Source organism: Bombina bombina, chromosome 11 (assembly GCF_027579735.1).
Source record: "Bombina bombina isolate aBomBom1 chromosome 11, aBomBom1.pri, whole genome shotgun sequence".
Taxonomy (NCBI): domain Eukaryota; kingdom Metazoa; phylum Chordata; class Amphibia; order Anura; family Bombinatoridae; genus Bombina; species Bombina bombina.
In genome coordinates, this window is record NC_069509.1 from 28,432,533 (window position 1) to 28,454,187 (window position 21,655).

At 38.9% G+C, this 21,655-nt stretch overlaps 1 protein-coding gene across 6 annotated transcripts in view; it reads left to right on the plus strand.

The window, feature by feature from the left end:
* Nucleotides 1-21,655, plus strand: part of LOC128642401 (RING finger protein 112) — a 135,324-nt gene that overhangs the window by 94,572 nt on the left and 19,097 nt on the right. For all 6 annotated transcript variants that reach the window (XM_053695159.1, XM_053695164.1, XM_053695160.1 and 3 more), the window contains 7 exons: nucleotides 514-618; nucleotides 703-753; nucleotides 1,488-1,544; nucleotides 9,308-9,394; nucleotides 11,830-11,953; nucleotides 12,607-12,737; nucleotides 12,820-12,873. In XM_053695159.1, coding sequence (XP_053551134.1) covers nucleotides 514-618; nucleotides 703-753; nucleotides 1,488-1,544; nucleotides 9,308-9,394; nucleotides 11,830-11,953; nucleotides 12,607-12,737; nucleotides 12,820-12,873 — 609 coding nt within the window. The remainder of the gene's footprint in view (nucleotides 1-513; nucleotides 619-702; nucleotides 754-1,487; nucleotides 1,545-9,307; nucleotides 9,395-11,829; nucleotides 11,954-12,606; nucleotides 12,738-12,819; nucleotides 12,874-21,655) is intronic.

A 21,655-nucleotide genomic window follows, 5' to 3' on the forward strand; every position in this document is an offset into this window, starting at 1 on the left:
TGTATATATGTCTGTACATACACACACACACACATATATATATATATATATATATATATATATATATATATATAATGCATGTCTGTCAAAATACCTGAGATAAGGGGGCAGTCTGCAGAGGCATATATACAAGATCATCACAAAGGTAAAAAGTATATTAATATAACAGTGTTGGTTATGCAAAACTTGGGAATGGGTAATAAAGGGATTATCTATCTTTTTAAACAATAACAATTCTGATGTAGACTGCCCCTTTAAAATACTGGACTGTCCAGTTAAATGCTTAAACCTGCTAACCTTATAAGTATCAGGGTAACCTCTGAGATCGTCACACAGCGTGATCATGCGATGCAGATTTAATTGCTCCACTACAGTATCGTCAGGCTGTATAGCCCTAGTAACTCCCATGTTCCTTTAAGATAGCTTATGCAGGGCAGGGTCTTCACCTAATGCAGCGTTCATCACAGAAGGGGTTAATAATTATATTTATTATTTGTTTTTGTCTCTACACAGACAGTGGTTTATGTCCTGGATACGGAGGGATCACTGGATATAGAAGGAGATAAAGAGACCTGCATTAAGCTATCAGCCTTATCGATGGTGCTCAGCTCATACCTGGTAGGTGCACGACGCCCATTTACCTGACGTAATCTCACAACACAACAGGGATTTACCTTTATGTTTTTGTTGTGTCTATTTCAGATTTTCAATGTAAATTCAAGTCTTAAAACAACTGAACTGGAATATCTTGAGGTAAGTTAATCTTGTTAGAAGCTCAGCGGTTTAGGGTGTAGTTATAAACGCACTAAAGCCATATACAGGGGGAGCTTTAGTGTATATAAATATATATATTATAGGAACTGAACATAGAGTTTTGGTATGTGAGTATTTTTGGCTAAGGTATAAAAAGTGGGGGGAAAACCACAAGTGAGCCACATGGTGTAATATCTTGACAAATGGAAATAAAAGGTGATGGAGTGGACTTGCAAATGCTATGCACTTCCTGCAGTGTGAGTCATAAACTCACTAAAATGTATAAAAACATTAAGAGCAATACTGCTATAGGTTTCATAACCGTATACAAACTGCCCCTGCCCATTCTCACCAGCACTTGAGCACCTGGATGTGCTTTATAGTTGTAAGTCTTCATCTCAGTTATTATCATTTGTTATAAAGATATTACACCAAGTGGCGCCCTTGGTCTGTTTCAGAGTGACTTAGTGAATGGTAGATCAGCAGGTAGCATCTGAGAAGTTGTCTCTGACTTCTTCTGAAGACTTCATTTAATATATATATATATATATATATATATAGAGTCTTTCATTTTCCCCTTGTTAGTATTAAATTGGGCTACTAGGATTAGAGTGACCCTTTTCAGATATGACTGTGATTTGTTTTGTCCTGAATCACTTGAGCTGATACCTATAGGTTTTAGTTGCACTGAGATCTATAATGACGCTCATTCTGTATCACACTTTGTGTTTCAGTTGTATCTCCATATCGCTGAATTGACAGGAAAATCATTTTCATTGCAATATTTACAGGTAAATTAGACCTGCCCCCTTCCCCTACATCAGGTCTGCTTTCCCAACCATACCCTACATTTCATCTACTTCTCTTCTGCTTCCCATTCCAATGATTGACCCCCCATCCGACCATTCTTAGTGCGAGCACCTCTAGTCATGTCTAAAGTACAGACAACTGGGTAGAACTGGCACTAGAAACAATCCCACTGCCAAGTACAAAGAGGGCCCACTCTCTCAAGAAGCCCCACAGAGTGTATACAGAAGTGTAGGAAAAGTACTGGCGCTAAAGCAGGGGTATAAGGGTCTTATTAAATTAAACAATAAGACAATAGGGTGGATACTAATGTAGTGTATGTAAAAAACCTAGTCAATACTATACAGGTAGTTAGAAATATATAAAATCAACATAAATCTCTAAGGATTAGTTCGATAAAGCAGATTACAATAGAAATAAACAATGTTTAATATATAAAAAATAGTATAGAGGAGACTAAAATTACATAAAGTCAATCAGACAGAATCACATACAATTGATGTGTAACATACAGTGGTTTCCCAAAAAAAGCATAAAAGTCACTTAAAAATTTATAAGAATCTGGACATCCAGTGATTAAAAATGCCTGTATAAAAAACTTATATAAAAAGAATGGAAGATTAACGTTGCTAGTGAGAATACTGAATATATACAGACAGTAGTTATGTTCACAATAAGTAATGAATAACTCTCATATGCAGTAGTTATGTTCACAATAAGAAATTAATACCTCTCATATGCAGTAGTTATGTTCACAATAAGTAATGAATAACTCTCATATGCAGTAGTTATGTTCACAATAAGGAATGAATAACTCTCATATGCAGTAGTTATGTTCACAATAAGGAATGAATAACTCCCATATGCAACTGATCTTGCTATAATGGTACAGTTTTGGATTGTGCTGAACTCATATGGGGGCAGTATCTTTGGATGAGTTTAGGATAATGGCCATTGTCTTAAAGCACCGAACAGGGCGTTTTACCCTTTCGCAAACGGCCGCTTTGCTGGAGCTGTTGGAATAGCCAAAAGACGCTACTCGCTTCAGTGTCTGGCGTGGTTCTGAGGAGTTCCGATCACGTGGGTTTCCTAATCACATGATATGGTGATTTGGATCAGCTGTCTTTAGTTTGACATTTGTTCGGCTAATGCCGGAAGCAGCCTGCAATGGTTTCAATTACTGCTGGGACTCAAATTCGGGTATAGCAGTTATGCCAATAGTCAGTGCTTGCAGCCAGGCAAATGTTAGACAGCAAATGTTTATAACAAATGTGTCTTAGCGCCAGCATATCCCCTCAAGCTGGTTGTTGAAATCTGCAGTACTGCTAGGATTTAATAGCAGTGTACAGCAAAATCCTGAAAGTTTTTGGGTGATGGTAGTAGGTGTAGAAGTGGGTGATTACACAGATCACCTTTGCTAAAAAACACAATCAACGCATTTCACCCCTCTCTTGGGGCTTTATCAAGATGTTTCTTTTTGAAAAAGCTTCTTATATAACCCTTCCTCTATCCTTATTGGTCAGTCTGGGGTGGGCGTGTTTTTACACAATAATGAACAATGTTTTAAGGTGGTTGTGACGAGACCAATCTCGCCACTGTGCATTGGAGGAGCCTGGTTGCCCGCCTGCTGCCTTTAGACTATGGCCCCATGTTGAAATGCTTGATTTTCCCCTGCAGGGAAACGAAGGCCGGGTCGTTCGGTGCTTGCCCTATTTGAACAGTAATACCCCAGATAGCTATGCCATGGAGCCCATTCGTAACGAAAGACTATGTGAAAGACTTTGGCTCCATGGCAATTGAACTGTATGTGTGTGATCTGAGTGCCATTCAGTAATAAGCTGCACAGTTGTATGTTTTTATGTATTTTATTGTCTTTTGCTACTATGTTTTCATTGGAGTTTTGCCTCTGTCCTTGGAGATAATTGGATTACTTCCTACTTACTTTTCCTGTTCGTCTGCTAGCAGCTATTCGTGAGGTTTCAGTTCGGGAGTTTGGTGTTCTGCAGTAGTTGTGCCTGTGTCTCTGGAAGGGAAATCTACTAAACGGCGGTTTAACCCCTTGTGTGCAAAGCGGCCCGTTACAAGTGGTGGCAGCGGCTGGATCGTTCCCACAGCCAGAATGACAGCTACAAGAGACACCATTCCGAGGATTTACAAGTTGGGGGCAACGCATGTCCCAGTACAGCGACCCTAAAAGCAACAGAATGGAACCAGCAGTGTTATACGAGGAGGAGGACCTGGATGGCCGGGATGCTTTAAGGAAAGGCATCTGGTACCAGGCCCAGGATAATGTACAATACCAGCGGGGTGAGAGTCTCCCCAGTGAAGAGCAGCGGTTGCAGAAGCAAGTGGCCCTGCGGATGCCCTTCCTGGGAGAGCAGCCCTTGGAGGAATGGGTGAAGGAACTAGAGCACCGGGTATGGCAGGAGCTATAGCTGGAGGCTGCCTACCAGGCGCTCTGGTGGTATATGGCACAGTATATACCCTAGACAGCCGAGCATGACAAGCCAGAGGGAGAGGAGTTTGATGGTCCTGGCTTGTTATGGGAATCCTTTGCAGAGCCTGACTTCGGGAGCCCTGCGCAGACCAGACTTCAGGACATTTTCTACGAGAGGGAGGCTAGGCATGACTGGGATGACCCCCGTGAGGTAGAGCAAGACCTGGCTTACCTAGCAACCCTGGAGTTGGAACTGGAGCAGGACTACCAAGATCTCTTCCACTCCATTGGGAAGGCTCAGCAGGACAGCAAGGTGACAGACCCAGATCCAGACCCATTCAGCTGGGAAGATATTGTAGAGATTTACTGGGAAGGACCCCAGGTGGCCGGTGGAGATGGGACCGAGGTCTCTCCACTGGTCCTGCAGGGAATGGGGAGCCCAGTCTCCATTCCCCAGCCGCAGGCTGAGTTACAGGGGGCAGAGACAGTTGGTCCTGTCCCCCAGCAGCAGAGTGAATTGCAGGGAATTGGGAGCCCAGTCTCCAATCCCCAGCGGCAGGCTGAGTTACAGGGGGCAGAGACAGTTGGTCCTGTCCCCCAGCAGCAGAGTGATATGCATGGAATTGGGAGCCCAGACTCCATTCCCCAGTGGCAGACTGAGCTACCGGGGGCAGAAACGGTCGGTCCTGCTCCCCAACAGCAGTGTGTGTTACAGGGAAAAGAGAGCCTAGTCTCCTTTCCCCAGCAGCAGGACTCGGTATTGGGAGCGGAGACAGTCGGTCTCCCTCCCCCGCGGCTGGAAGTATGTATGGGAGAGGAGCTTGTTACCCCCTCTCCCCAGCGGCAGCTTTACATACCCAGGGGAGACAGTAAACCCCACAACCGTGCAGATGGGACCGTGGTCTCTGCACTTACAGCAGAGGGGGTAGGGATGGTCGGTCCTGTCCCCCAGCAACAGGGCTGTTTAGCCAAAGGGGAGACAGTCGGTTTTCCCCTCCAGCAACAGAGCTGTGTATCTAAAGGGGAGACAGTCGGTCTCCCCCTCCCACAACCAGGCTCCAACCAGGCTACTTCCGTGGTAGCAATGGCACCAGGGCAGAGTACCGCTGTTTTCTGCCCACTCAGCAACCCACCAAGGCAGCCTACCAGTCCCCCGCACAGCCGCGGTGAGGCACCTGGATATGGACAAGTTTCTCCTCTACCCAGGTGTAGTAAGCATTTATTGTGGGTGGGCTGTACTGCTGATTGTGTTTTGTGGGTGGGTTGCTGGACTAACCAGGGCACTGACCGGCAGGAGGTCAGATACCCTGTTAGTCTGTTTGGAAAAGGGGAGAGATGTGACGAGACCAATCTTGCCACTGTGCATTGGAGGAGCCTGGTTGCCCGCCTGCTGCCTTTAGACTATGGCCCCATGTTGAAACGCTTGATTTTCCCCTGCAGGGAAACGAAGGCCGGGTCGTTCGGTGCTTGCCCTATTTGAACAGTGATACCCCAGATAGCTATGCCATGGAGCCCATTCGTAATGAGAGACTATGTGAAAGACTTTGGCTCCATGGCAATTGAACTGTATGTGTGTGATCTGAGCGCCATTCAGTAATAATGTGCGCTCAGATCTAGGCTATCTGGGGAATGTTGAATGTGCCTGTTTTGTGCAGTGGCTGCACAGTTGTATGTTTTTATGTATTTTATTGTCTTTTGCTACCATGTGTTCAATGGAGTTTTGCCTCTGTCCTTGGAGATAATTGGATTACTTTCCAATTATCTCCAGGATAGAAGACTCTGTGGAACTGGTTTTGGGCAGAAAAGCCATGCTTCATTTGCTCATAAAGGACTCTGATCTATCTTTTGAACCACTGGACCAATTTGGATGATTTTGACATATGTTTGTATTTGGAGTGTGCTGATTCTGAAAATGTAAGTGTGATGCATACTTTTAAAGTTATGAATAATGTGGAACACTGTATTTCTCTGCCTGTGATAATTACATTAACCCATTGTGTAAGGTAATTGTATCACAGGCAGAGGGGAGGATTTTGTGGGGGAGTGTCTGAGAGTATTGTATGTGTTTATTGGTTGTTTTACAAAACCCTGTGGGTGGTACTAATATGTAAGAATGTGTATAATAGAACCATAAACCCCCAGCTCTGGCTGTTCACTGCTTGACCCTCAACACGGTGCCTTGTCTCGTCTTTGGGGGGATTTACTGTATGCTGTTAGAGACTGATTGCCAGGAGTGTAAGCAGCTTGGGTGCTTTTCCTGTTCGTCTGCTAGCAGCTATTCGTGAGGTTCCAGTTCGGGAGTTTGGTGTTCTGCAGTAGCTGTGCCTGTGTCTCTGGAAAGGAAGATCTGCTAAACGGCGGTTTAACCCCTTGTGTGCAAAGCGGTCCGTTACAGTGGTAAATACCACATATGAAGAATTTTAACATAATTTCACATGTTGCATATTCGATTAGCCTCAAATAAAAGAAGAGGTAACCATATTACAAAACTAACGTCATATTCTGGACACTGTGTTTAAGTATAAAGAAGTACAGATCAATATGTAGATGTTTTTACTGGAGTAAGTGTTATACATAACCCCTTCACTCGTACATAAATAGTGTGACATCTAGTTCAGAATTCAGACCTAGGGGGTTCTGCTTCTTTTTTCAGTAACTTTATTGAGAAGTTCCCTCCCCTCCATTGGGTCTTACTTTCACTACTCCCCAAAAAGAAAAGTCTTTCAATTTAGTATCAAGTTCTAAACCCAAGCAATGTGATCTATTAGGGAATGAAGTTAAGGGGTTTTTACCTTGCTACTACTGTAGATCCTACAAGTATAGTAATAAGAAAAAACAATTCTCTTCTACACAGACAGGAGAAATGTTTCAGATTAGCGATACCATTAGATGCACTGATAAAGGGGTCATTTATCTCATTCAATGTAGTTGCAAGAAACAATATTTAGGTGAAACGTCAAGAACTCTGAGAAAGAGAGAATTAGGGAGCACCTCTGCATTATTGAAAAGGGCATCTTTATAAACACTTTAGGGAGGTCAACAATAATAAATTGAAAGACTTTTCTTTTTGGGGAGTAGTGAAAGTAAGACCTGAATGGAGGGGAGGGAACTTCTAAATAAAGTTACTGAAAAAAGAAGCAGAACCCCCTAGGTCTGAATTCTGAACTAGATGTCACACTATTTATGTACGAGTGAAGGGGTTATGTATAACACTTACTCTAGTGAAAACATCTACATATTGATCTATACTTCTTTATACATAAACACAGTGTCCATAATATGACGTTAGTTTTGTAATATGGTTACCTCTTCTTTTATTTGAGGCTAATCGAATATGCAACATGTAAAATTACGTTAAAATTCTTCATTTGTAAAATTCTTCATATGTGGTATATGCCACCTTAAAACATGCCCACTCCAGACTGACCAATAAGGATAGAGGAAGGGGTATATAAGAAGCTTTTACAAAAAGGAAAAAGCCCCAAGAGAGGGGTGAAATACGTTGATTGTGTTTTTTAGCAAAGGCGATATGTGTAATCACCCATCACTACACCTACTACCATCACCCAAAATCTTTTGGAATTTTGCTGTACACTGCTATTATATCCCAGTAGTACTGCGGATTTCAACAACCAGCTTGAGGGGATACTCTGGCACTAAGACACATTTGTTATAAACATTTGCTGTCCAACATTTGCCTGACTGCAAGCACTGACTATTGGCATAACTGCTATACCCAAATTTGAGTCCCAGCAGTAATTGAAACCATCGCAGGCTGCTTCCGGCATCAGCCGAACAAATGTCAAACTAAAGACAGCTGATCCAATCACCATATCACGTGGTTAGGCAACCCAAGTGATCGGAACTCCTCAGAACCATGCCAGATGCGGAAGCGAGTAGCGTCTTTCGGCTATTCCAACAGCTCCAGCAAAGCAGCCATTTGTAAAAACGGCAAAATGCCCTGTTCGGTGCTTAAAGACATCGACCATTATCCTAAACTCATCCAAAGGTACTGCTCCCATATGAGTTCAGCACGATCCAATACTGTACCATTATAGTAAGATCGACTGCATATGAGAGGTATTCATTACTTATTGTGAACATAACTACTGCATATGAGAGTTATTCATTACTTATTGTGAACATAACTACTGTCTGTATATATTCAGTATTCTCACTAGCAACGCTAATCTTCCATTCTTTTTATATAAGTTTTTTATATAGGCATTTTTAATCACTGGATGTCCAGATTCTTATAACTTTTTTAAGTGACTTTTATGCTTTATTTGGGAAACCACTGTATGTTACACATCAATTGTATGTGATTCTGTCTGATTGACTTTATGTAATTTTAGTCTCCTCTATACTATTTTTGATATATTAAACATTGTTTATTTCTATTGTAATCTGCTTTATCGAACTAATCCTTAGAGATTTATGTTGATTTTTATAAATTTCTAACTACCTGGATAGTATTGATTAGGTCTTTTACATATTCTACATTAGTATCCACCCTATTGTCTTATTGTTTAATTGTTTCAAGAAACACCCGTATACCCCTGCTTTAGCGCCAGTACTTTCCCTACACTTCTGAAGTACAGACATCACCATGTTGCTCACACCTGTCAAAGCGAGTAAATGCTTTATGCGTTTATTCATGGTTGTCCACATAATTCCTTTGACAGTTATGAATTTCCACTTGCTGATTGGTATATGTTCCCATCATTGTTTTTACACTGTTTCACACTATTTCTAAACTATTCAAGGTGACACCACGGCCTTTCAATTGCCCATTAATTAGTTTCATTAATGAATTAGGCGCGTTTTCTTTACCCGCCTTGTCTGCTGAACTAATTCTGCCTGAAGTGACTTTGCCTCTGTCCTGCCCCTCTGCTTTCTGCCATGTGAGCTGACACTCCATTGCTGATCCTGTACCTAAACTAACGCTGCATTTGTCTTACCCTTGACAATTCTATTAGAAATGTCCCATCTGTTATGCTTTGTATTGCGCTGATTATAATTCAAAACTTTCTCAACCCAACTATAAGTTGCTAATAGGTCACTTCCTGAGGTATATCCAGGGATTTGTTAGGTCTATACTATTTCTCCTCAGTACTTGGGTCTATTTTCAGATTTACAAATGCTTCACAGTAGTGACTCCTAGTCCCCAGTCTTCTATCACTGAGATTTGTAATTCTTCACTCCACATCCCAGTTCTCTCAGCATTCATTAAACTTTCATCCCATCTCCTTTGACCTCTCTTTATTTCAGACGTCACATAACTCAGTGCTAACGCATTTTGTGTTACAGCATTTGGACATCCTGATACGGGACTGGCATGACTATGAAAAGTGTGAGAAAGAAGATGCTCGAGCTTACCTAACCAGCGTGCAAGAGGTGAGTTTACATAAATAGACTCACAGGGTAATTTACAATCTATTACAAGAAGGAGGTTAAGCGCATTTCATGGCTTTTCCTTGGGTTTGCAAATTTGAAGAGAACACCTTAGAAAATTATTTTTTTGATGGTTGTTTTTAAGAAACTTCACATCATATGAACTCCACTGACTCATGAACACATGGAACCTTCCTACAGCTAAAACTTAACTTTCATTATAAATTAATTAAAAAAAGCTAAGTTTTTTGTCAATAACAATCATGTCTGCCCATATTTCCTTCTGTTGTAAGTTTAATTAATTCTTAGTGTAGCCTTATGAATATTTCAGACATTGTTGCATCCCCTATTTTTCCACCTCTAAATTATAACCACAATTTTTGATGAAGGTGCCATGTACAGTAACATAGTCTAGTATTTTATTAAAGGGATACTCAAGTCAAAATTAAACTTTCATTATTCAGATAGAGCAATATTAAACAACTTTCCAATGTACTTCCATTAACAATATGTGCACAGTCTTTTATATATACACTTTTTTAGTCACCAGCTCCTACTGAGCATGTGCAAGAATTCACAGAATATACGTATATGCAGGGGTGTATTTTGGCCTAGGCAAACAAGGCACTTTGCTAGAGCGGCTGATTTGGGGGGTAGCAATTTTTTAGTCTCACTACATGCACACACAAATATGCACACTTCCATTACACACTTACTGCACTTCACAACAAGTCATGTTACACCCTCACCAAAAAATATTATGGCCAAAAAAGGCCTAAAACACGTGTGTGTGTGGGGAGGGGGGGGGGCTAGGGCAGCACATAGCCTAAATACGTCACTGCGTATATGCATTTGTGATTGGCTGTTGGCTGTCACATGATACAGGAGGAGTGGAAATAGATAGACATAACTTTGAAATTTGTCAGAAGAAAATCTACTTCTCATTTGTAGTTCAGACTATTGCATTGTCTTGTTATTATGCATTTGTTTTTTATGCAAATCTACTGTATTTACTGCTCCTTTAAGTGCTTTTATTCTGACTCTTTCTGACTTCAGTATTGCATTCCTTTATATACCACATGCCTTGGATCCAGAATACTCAGATTATGGAGTTGTTGTACCTTCATTTAGAAGGTTCCACCAATAGGATAATAAGGTCTTAATTGCTTGGTCTTTACGGCTAACAGAGGTTAATAAGAGTGCAGTGTGTAGTATTATAAATAAAGAGAGACAGAAGCACCATGAAAAGCACTCACTCCAAAGGGTATATAGGTAAATAAACATATAAAATAGTCCGTAATAAGCGGACCTTATATACATAAGACAAACATATATATTTAAAAGAAAAAAGGGTGAAAACCTGTGTGTGCTGAAATATACCAGTATTACGTTATAAAATGTAACAAGTAAGATGGCAAAATACAGGGGAGATATGTTAGTTCCTGCTAATGATGAGTCTGATTAAATATGTTTTCTATAGAGAATAGGGGACACAGTCCCAAAACCGCATTAATTAAGATACCTCTCACACTCCTATATAAGTACTCTAAGTATTACAAACTTGCCCACAAATAGATGTGTGTGGAACTCTTTCAACACATACTAAGTATATTTAAAGGTATGTAACAAATAGATGTATATGGGACAATTTTCAACACATACTCAAAGCAGCACACACCAGGTTACGTCCGGCTGATGCGCATTTCACCGTAGCTTTGTCTGAACATGTTAGTTACTGTCTGTACTATAGTTTTCATCAGATGCTCACTGGCCTAGCTTAAAGCAGCACACACCAGGTTACGTCCGCCTGATGCGCATTTCGCCGTAGCTTTGTCTGAACATGTTAGTTACTGTCTGTACTATAGTTTTCATCAGATGCTCACTGGCCTAGCTTAAAGCAGCACACACCAGGTTACGTCCGCCTGATGCGCATTTCACCGTAGCTTTGTCTGAACATGTTAGTTACTGTCTGTACTATAGTTTTCATCAGATGCTCACTGGCCTAGCTTAAACCTTTGCAGGTTCTTTATTTGGTAAAAGTTTTAAATACCAGGAGTCACCATGAATCTGATGAGCTGCACCAATTCCCAGACTGAGGGAAGATAAGTGTCTACTAAGTGCATCTAATCTGTTATCCATTTGTTTAGTCTCTGCCCCTGAGTCTTCTGTACATTGTAAGCTCTTCAGAACAGAGCCCTCTGGCTATTTTATTAATGAGTTTGGTTTAGTCTGTTCTACGTATCTATATTTCTTTATTACCCATGAATCAATGTCACTTTATAGTCATACACCCAGCTCTACGGAATTTGGTGGCAATTTATAAAGAAATGATAAGAATAATCAGTGGCTTTCCGTATTAGGTGCACACACATATTTATTTTATTCTCTCCCCTCTCACAGTGTTTATCTGTCACATTGTTGTTATTTTATTCTGACAGACCCTGCGCAAAAGTGTCAAGAACCCCCTGGTATTAAATACGCTGAGAAGTCCCTCTGTATCCTGCTCTCTCTTACCGCACCCCGGGAAAAGGCTCCTCCGCTCAGTAGAGGGGAAACTTACAGGTAACACTTGTCCAATTCACTAAAAGCCCCCTCCATTGTCCCCAACATCATTGTTTCTAAATAGCGGTCCTCAAATACCCTCAGCAGGCCAGGTTTTCAGTATAGCTGCACAAGTACACAGGTGAAATAATCAGCTGATGGGTGAGAGCAGGTTAGTAACCATGGTTACGGGTCAGCTGATTACTTCACCTGTGCACTGGTTCAGCTATAATGAAAACCTGGCTTGTTGGGGGTACTTGAGGAACGCTGCCCAATATCACCAGTACCAGTGTCATTATGCATATATACAATAGATGAGTGAGTTTAGTGATTCATTTGCATCATGGTACATAGGAGCTGCTAAGGCTGGAGAAGGACTTTAGTGAATTTAGCCCACTAACTACTCATCTCACTTCATTAACTGGTTTATTGCATCTCCCAATTCATAATTACTGGACTAGAATCATTGACAGCTGCCATTATTCTGTTATTTTGCACAGCTTATTCACTAAAGCATCTCTAATAATTAGTGAATCAACTCCATAAAATATCATAGATATTGGTGAACCAGAAAGGCTGTTAGTGAATCTCAGCCCAATCTGCTGCATAATTTGGGCAGTGCCCAACACTTTGCCCTTTTTATATTTCTTCTCTGTCTCTCCCTACATGAACAGATATGGATGAGGATTTCAGAAACCATCTCACAAAATACATAAATGACCTCGTCATAGGAATCTGGCGCCATATGAAAACTGATGTCAACGAAGAAAAAATAACAAGCGCAGAACTGGCGAGAATACTGAAGGTCTGGGAGACAAAACGCGCTCATCGCTTGCTAAATATTTAATATTTGGTGCTGAGAAGTTTAACACTTTGTTTTGTTGTAGGAATTTGTGATCTTGTTGCAAGAGGAACAGTACAGCTTTGCTTCCCCACTGGAGGTAAGTGATTTAACCCTTTACACGCCAGTGAAGATTATAGTGCATTGTGTGATTTAACCCTTACATGCCAGTGAAGATTATAGTGCATTGTGTGATTTAACCCTTACACGCCAGTGAAGATTATAGTGCATTGTGTGATTTAACCCTTACATGCCAGTGAGGATTAAAGAGCATTGTGTGATTTAACCCTTAAATGCCAGCGAGGGTTATAGAGCATTGTGTGATTTAACCCTTACATGCCAGTGAGGATTAAAGAGCATTGTGTGATTTAACCCTTACATGCCAGCGAGGATTATAGAGCATTGTGTGATTTAACCCTTACATGCCAGCGAGGATTATAGAGCATTGTGTGATTTAACCCTTACATGCCAGCGAGAATTATAGAGCATTGTGTGATTTAACCCTTACATGCCAGCGAGGATTATAGAGCATTGTGTGATTTAACCCTTACATGCCAGCGAGGATTATAGAGCATTGTGTGATTTAACCCTTACATGCCAGTGAGAATTATAGAGCATTGTGTGATTTTAACCCTTACATGCCAGCGAGGATTATAGAGCATTGTGTGATTTAACCCTTACATGCCAGTGAGGATTATAGAGCATTGTGTGATTTAACCCTTACATGCCAGTGAAGATTATAGTGCATTGTGTGATTTAACCCTTACACGCCAGTGAAGATTATAGTGCATTGTGTGATTTAACCCTGACATGCCAGTGAGGATTAAAGAGCATTGTGTGATTTAACCCTTACATGCCAGCGAGGATTATAGAGCATTGTGTGATTTAACCCTTACATGCCAGCGAGGATTATAGAGCATTGTGTGATTTAACCCTTACATGCCAGCGAGGATTATAGAGCATTGTGTGATTTAACCCTTACATGCCAGTGAGGATTATAGAGCATTGTGTGATTTAACCCTTACATGCCAGTGAGGATTATAGAGCATTGTGTGATTTAACCCTTACATGCCAGTGAGGATTATAGAGCATTGTGTGATTTAACCCTTACATGCCATTGAGAATTATAGAGCATTGTGTGATTTAACCCTTTCATGCCAGTAAGGATTATAGAGCATTGTGTGATTTAACCCTTACATGCCAGTGAGGATTATAGAGCATTGTGTGATTTATCCCTTACATGCCAGTGAGGATTATAGAGCATTGTGTGATTTAACCCTTACATGCCAGTATGGATCATAGAGCATTGTGTGATTTAACCCTTACATGCTAGTGAGGATTATAGAGCATTGTGTGATTTAACCCTTACATGCCAGTATGGATCATAGAGCATTGTGTGATTTAACCCTTACATGCTAGTGAGGATTATAGAGCATTGTGTGATTTAACCCTTACATGCTAGTGAGGATTATAGAGCATTGTGTGATTTAACCCTTACATGCCAGTATGGATCATAGAGCATTGTGTGATTTAACCCTTACATGCCAGTGAGGATCATAGAGCATTGTGTGATTTAACCCTTACATGCTAGTGAGGATTATAGAGCATTGTGTGATTTATCCCTTACATGCCAGTGAGGATTATAGAGCATTGTGTGATTTAACCCTTACATGCCAGTATGGATCATAGAGCATTGTGTGATTTAACCCTTACATGCTAGTGAGGATTATAGAGCATTGTGTGATTTAACCCTTACATGCTAGTGAGGATTATAGAGCATTGCAACATTTTATTGTTACGGATGGGAAATGTGAGTTTCTAAAAAAAAAAAAAGAAAATGACTGATTCTAATCCAATCATCATCTTTTTTTTTGTGACCTGTGACGACCAAGGTTAACCAACCCTGCGCCAGTCACTTGTTTGGCACATAAAGGGCTATTAGACCCCTTCTACTGCCACTAATATGTCACAATCTTGCCACGTCAGGCAAGCTTATGACGTAGTTCAGTGGGTGCAAGGGTTAACAATACTCTTTAGTATGTTCTAGACGTAAAATAAATGCCCAAAACTCCCCTTTAATGCCACCCACACTAAACTAACTATAATATCTAAGCTGCCACCACTTATGGTTTATTAAAGGGAAAATCCTAAGGAAAAACCCAGACTTACACATTAACTCTCAGAATACAATTTAGCATAAAATAACCTAAAATATACAGTTCTAATACTCCAGTCTCTTTCAGTAATGTGGTTCAATTATTAGACAAATGCTAAAGCTTAGTAAAGGAATTATTTATTATGCCAAAAATATTATGCACAATGCATTATTAATAAAAAGTTGTTACAAATAAAATTACACACAAGCAAACAGGTTAAAACAAAAAGAAGAAAATAGAAACCTTACACTGTACTAGACTTTTGGAATCTGTTGCCAGAGAGATGTCATGAAGCAATGGGTCCTTACTTTGTGTTGTCACAGCCTCCCTTGTAGGAATGACAACTTTACATGTTAAAACACAAAAACTTTATACAATTTTCAGGAGATCAGGTTGCTTGCCCAACCTTCTTTGCAGGGGCTGAGAAGCCCCTTATCCTTTTACGACCGTCAATAGACTCTAAGTCTGCATGAAATTATAGAACACAAAAAAGAAGAAGGCGCCAACATAGTGTGAATCAGTATTGAAAGGTGTTCACTCCCCACACATTAATCGTACTTACAAAAAGTAAGGCACTTGAGAAGTGCTACAACGGCTTTCTGGAACATTAACAGCTGTCCAGGTAGCTGCTCACTCGTAATTAAAGTAGTTGCCTTGATGCCGTATGTGATGTGCAAATATCCTGCAGCTTTGACCCCTCTTGCAGTATTGCTCTCTCTCGTAGTACCTGCCTATAGGAGAAATACCCAACCAGGTGGGCTAGCAGCTGGACTCCGTATGCACAAATATATAAAAGTTTCAAGTAAAAATATCACTCAAGCCGTGATGACGATATAGTCTAAAAGCAAATGTTTAATAGTAAACATATAATCACAACGCGTTTCCCGGTCTATCTTGACCGCTTCCTCAGGTGAATATACTATATCAAAAATACACAGCTTATATTCGCTTTGCTCGGCGTCTAAGCCTGAACAAAGCGCATGCGTGAAGGAGAGTGCATCATCCAACCACAAAGTGGGTGTGTATCAACGTACTTGTGATTGGTTCTCAACAATAAAAAAAGAAACAGACGGTTTCAAATGTACACATCGGCTCCGTGTATCGAAAGAAACCCAAAACATTACACAATCTGCAGATATATGCCGACTAAGCATTACGATCTCAACCCACTATGTGATATCTTGTACATAGTATCATATAAGTATCGAGTCACAGGTGTGTTAAGAAATGTTGCGGAAAGAAAGTAACATAAGTTACATTCAGTAACGAACAGTGACACAGCTATAAATACCGTCCAATAACTAAAAAATGAGTACGTGTATACATCCCCAGATTGGGATGCTTCTCCTACATGCATTTACACAAAAATAGCAACGCTGTACTATATAACAACTGACATTGCTAATTTATCATTAGGCAAAATATAAATATATAAAACCCATAATGACACATAAACTAAAGCCTAATTTATTAACTGAAAAATAAAATAATAATGTAAATATATAAAAAACATTAAAAAATATATAAATATGTATATGATATTTACATATGTGTCAATCTATAATGCCCTACAATATAACCACCTCTTATTTCAGACTCTAGAATCTAATTCTACCTATTGAAAGCTCAGAAGGTGGTTAGGAACCAATAACTATCAAGATCCCAGATATCTGGGCAAAATCCTCCCAAAGACTATCTGTAAACTAACCTCCCAGAGTAAATAAAAGAAACTAACATTAAAAGGAATTGGGAGAAGGCCCAGTACTAACTAATTCTATAGTGGACTCTAACCTAATTAAATGCCGCCATGTCTAAATTCTCATTAAGGCCATGTGGATTCAAAGTTTTCATTTTCCAGATCCAGTAGGTCTCCCTTTGTCTTAGGTCAATTAATCTATTTCTGCCCCATTTATGAGTAATTTGTTCAATCGGAAAAATGCTATATAAATCTGTCTGTCCATCATGACAACATACTCCATGTCTAGAGACACTGTGTTTAATGCAGGAATTCCTCACATTTCTCATGTGTTCCCCCCATCTTTTTTTCAGGGGTCTTGAAGTTCTCCCTATATACTGCAGGCTACATTTGCACTCCAGTAGATATATTACGAAAGAGGAATCACATGAAAAGCGAGTTTTTATCTCAAATTCCTCCTTTGTTGAAAAAGACATAAATTTTAATTTCTCCCCCTTAGTGAACTCACACAACCCACAATTCGCTCTATTACATTTATAGAAACCTTTCTTACTGGACAGCCAATTTTTTGTCTTCTGTTCTTTATTTTTTCCAAATTTCCTCATCACTATTTTGCTGGGAGCAAGTTTATTCTTAAGTGAAGGGGCTCTTTTAAAAGTGCATATCGGATTTTCATCTAGAATATTTTTCAGTACCGGATCATTCAATAGAATATTCCAATGTTTACGAACAATTCTCTTAAGTTTATCATGATTTGAAGTATATTTAGTTATAAATCTAAGATTTTTATTGATTTTATTATTATTAGTGCCTTTACCATCTAAATAACTGCATTCTGCGTTATCTTTCTTTTTTGATGTTTTAAAAAATTCAGATCTATCTTTATTTCTTGCCTTCAAAAAGCTCTCCTCTATTAAATCCTTAGGATAATCTTTTTCCAAGAATCTACTTTTTAGGATTCCTGCTTGTTCATCAAAAAGAGTTACATTTGTACAATTTCTACGAATTCTAGAGAACTGATTGTAAGGTATATTCTTCTTCCATGCTTTATAATGGTTGCTTTTATAATTGAAATAACTATTTGTATCCACTGTTTTAAAGTGGGTCTTAGTCAAAATGTGACCTACTTGGTCCCAATATAGTACCAAGTCCAAAAATTCAATATAATCTGCATTAATATTATGAGTGAACTTAAGTCCCATATCATTTTCATTTAGTGATTTGATAAAATCTAAGGCACTCTCTTCTGTACCTTCCCAAATAAAAATAAGATCATCTATAAAACGGCCATAGAACACCAGACTTGCCCCCAGGGGGGAGTTGTAAATATATCTTTCTTCAAATACCCCCATAAATAAATTAGCAAAACTGGGGGCAAATCTGGTGCCCATGGCCGTTCCTTTAATTTGTAAAAAAAATTGTTCCTGATAGACAAAATAATTATGTTTTAACACAAATGAAATGGCCTCTAACAAAAATAATCTTTGTTTCATGGGTAAAAATTGATCCCTCTTTAAAAAGACATCTATAGCATCTATGCCTAGATGGTGCTCTATGTTTGAATAAAGTGATGTCACGTCACAAGTGAACCATATGAGTTTACGCTCAGCCTAAGATAACTTAGCTATGAGGTCCGGTGTGTCTTTAATGTATGAAGGGAGGCCCTTAACTATTTTCTTCAAAAAATGATCTATATATTCGGATAAATTACAAGTAAGACTCCCTATGCCCGAAATAATGGGCCTACCAGGTGGATTAATCATACATTTGTGGATTTTCGGGAGGTGATAGTAGTATGCTAGGTTGGGTGACATAGGGACTAGATATTCTTTCTCCTTTTTGGTTAGGATCCCCTCTAGAAAACCCTTATCCACCATTTTAATTAAATGGGTAGTGTAAGTTTTGGTAGGATTATATGTAAGTTTTTTATAATAATCTTGATCTAGTAAGATCCTATCCGCTTCATGTAAGTAATCTGACATGTTTTGCAGAACAACCCCTCCCCCCTTATCTGCCTGCCTAATCACCAAGTTATCATTCTTGGCTAATCTTGACAGAGCTCTAATTTCATATAAATTCAAATTAGGATTACCAATTTTCTTCTCTAATGTACTAAACTCCTCTAGAACAAGATTTTGAAATAGAGAAATATAAGGACTAGTAACTGGCGGGTTGAAATGAGATCTTAGCATTAAATTGGAATGAATATAATCTTCAAATAAGATATTACATAACTCATCTGGTTCCTGATAAACTATATTGTCAGTTGGTCTCTCTGGCATATCATCTGTAATGATGGCAAATTGTGTTGTATTATTGATTTTCTTATCACAAAAATACTTTTGCATAGACAGTTTTCTTACAAACCGATTTAGGTCCACAAATAGTTCAAACAAATTGTGTTCGTTTGAAGGACAAAAAGAAAGGCCCCTATTTAATACGCATATTTCTTCATTTGTAAGAATGTGACTCGAGAGATTGAAGATACCTTCTTTCATTCTCTCAAGTCTCTTCTTTTTGGCAGATTCACCTCTACCTCTCCTGCCACGCTTGCGTATGACCTTTTTTGAGGTGTAAAATTTCTTATGTTCTCTTCTCTTGGGGGAGCTCTCTCTAATTGTTTTAGGCGTATAGGCATATGTCTCTGATGTACTATATGAGGGTCTCGTTCTCTGTTTGACTGAAAATCCTGTGGTTTCTGTGATCTCCAGTCAGATCTTTTATTTTCCCAATTCTGCTGGTAAGGAAAATATTGCTTATTTCTATTTTGTAATGATATTTTTTGATATTCATCATTTCTATAATTATAGTCTCCAAATTGATCCTGTCTCTTATTAGAAAAATTCCTTGGTGAATAATAATTTCTGTTAAAACTCCTATTGTTAGAATAAACACCCTGATTGCCATGATTATTTTTGTCTCTCCATGTATCAAAATTACTCTTAGAGGGACCTGGCGATTGATAGTCCAGCCTCGAATTACAATTAGCCCCCACATTTTTCTATTTATCTTTAGGCTTTTTGTAATTTACCTTTACCCATGTATTATTAGTTTTCCCCTCTGGGTCTAAGGTCTCTTTCTGTTCAAAATTGTCTTCATTGGAGATATCCTCCATTTCATTACTCATTCTGGATGTACTATAGATACAGCCTTCTAAATAATCTTTTTCGTCTCTAGCTAGTTTTTAAATTTTTTGCCTGATTAGTTTTTTTTGGAAGGCATCTGATCTATCTAGTATCTCTTTATTTTTGCTCATATACTCCGGGTTATTTGCAAATTTACCTAATAGTATTTGTAGTTTTTCAATTTCCGATCCCACAACATTCAAAAGAGACTCTAAATTCAATAAGTAGATCTATTAATTTGAATGAACAAACAGTTAGTTCATTCTGCCATTTTTTAGTTAGATCTTCATCATGTGTAAAGGAACATAATTTACTATTTTTAACATAATGTGTGGGGAGTGAACACCTTTCAATACTGATTCACACTATGTTGGCGCCTTCTTCTTTTTTGTGTTCTATACAGATTTGCTTCGTTTGAATTGCCTTCAACTTTTGGAAGAAGTTTTTGCAGCCATATCAACATAATTTGAACTTTGGACATTTGTGATCCCACTTCAGGTTTTTTTTTTTTGGTTTGATTGCTGTATTAATTATATACCAATCCTGTGAGATACATCTCATTTTTATCGAGTGTGTGGGGCACTACTTGTTGTTTTTTTCACTTATTTTATTATTTTTTCACATGCACATTCAATTGCACTTTCGAACACAGGAGGTATTTTGTGTTAATATTGTTTGTATTACCATTATATTTAGGCGCAACTGACATCAATATTAGGTTTTTAGCACTGAAATTATAGAACACATCATTTCTGCTAGATGCATCCATTTTCATATAAGCAGAAAGGCAATCTCTTAGTTGCATCGTGATAATCAATTTGATACCAAATATGACATGGTTGTCATATTTACCTTCATCTAATGTCATAACATGTTTTAAACACATATCTACCTTATACCCATGTCCCTTTATTGACCTTATTAGTTTCTGTGAAGAGGCACTGTTCTGTGTCTCTAAAAACAACACTTTTACGGCCTGAATGCACCAATGCCTATGTGATAACATTTATTCAAGTGGAACTCTGAAACAATTTATAATGGGGTCTGGTTTTATCACAAAAAAACAAACATAAACACAGGACACAGTTCTTCTTGAAAAAAACAAATATTTTTTTAGCTCACAGACTAAAGATAATTAACCCCTTGGCAGCTAAATCATGAGGCATTCGTGACATGGCCTGATAAGACTTTTTCAAGTTCTGAATCATCATAAGCAGTGCATTAAAGGGACAGTCTACTCCAGAATTGTTATTGTTTAAAAAGATAGATAATCCCTTTATTACCCATTCCCCAGTTTTGCATAACCAACACAATTATATTAATATACTTTTTACCTCTGTGATTACCTTGTATCTAAGCCTCTGCTTATTGCCATTTATCTTAGTGCTTTTGACAGACTTGCATTTTAGCCAACCAGTGCCGACTCATAAATAACTCCACAGAGTGAGCACAATGTTATTTATGTGGCACACATGAACTAGCACTGTCTAGCTGTGAAAAACAGTCAAAATGCTCTGAAATAAGAGGTGTCCTTCAAAGAATTAGGAAGTAGCATAAGAGCCTACCTAGGTTTAGCTTTCAACAAAGAATACCAAGAGAACAAAGCTAATTTTCTGATAACAGTAAATTGGAAAGTTGTGTAAAATTACACACCCTATCTGAATCATGAAAATTTAATTTTAACTAGACTGTCTCTTTAATCTTATTAGGTATCATCTGTATGTTTAAAAGAACGCTTCAGTGATGTAAGAACCTTAGTTAGGCTCTGTTGTCAACACACTCTCAAGAAATACTAACTTTATATATCAGGACTTATATTTATAAGGCAAGATTGCGGCTTTTGCGGGCGACGCCGGTTTTTAAGCAGTTTTGGTATCACATATACGGCGCAGCATATAAATGCTG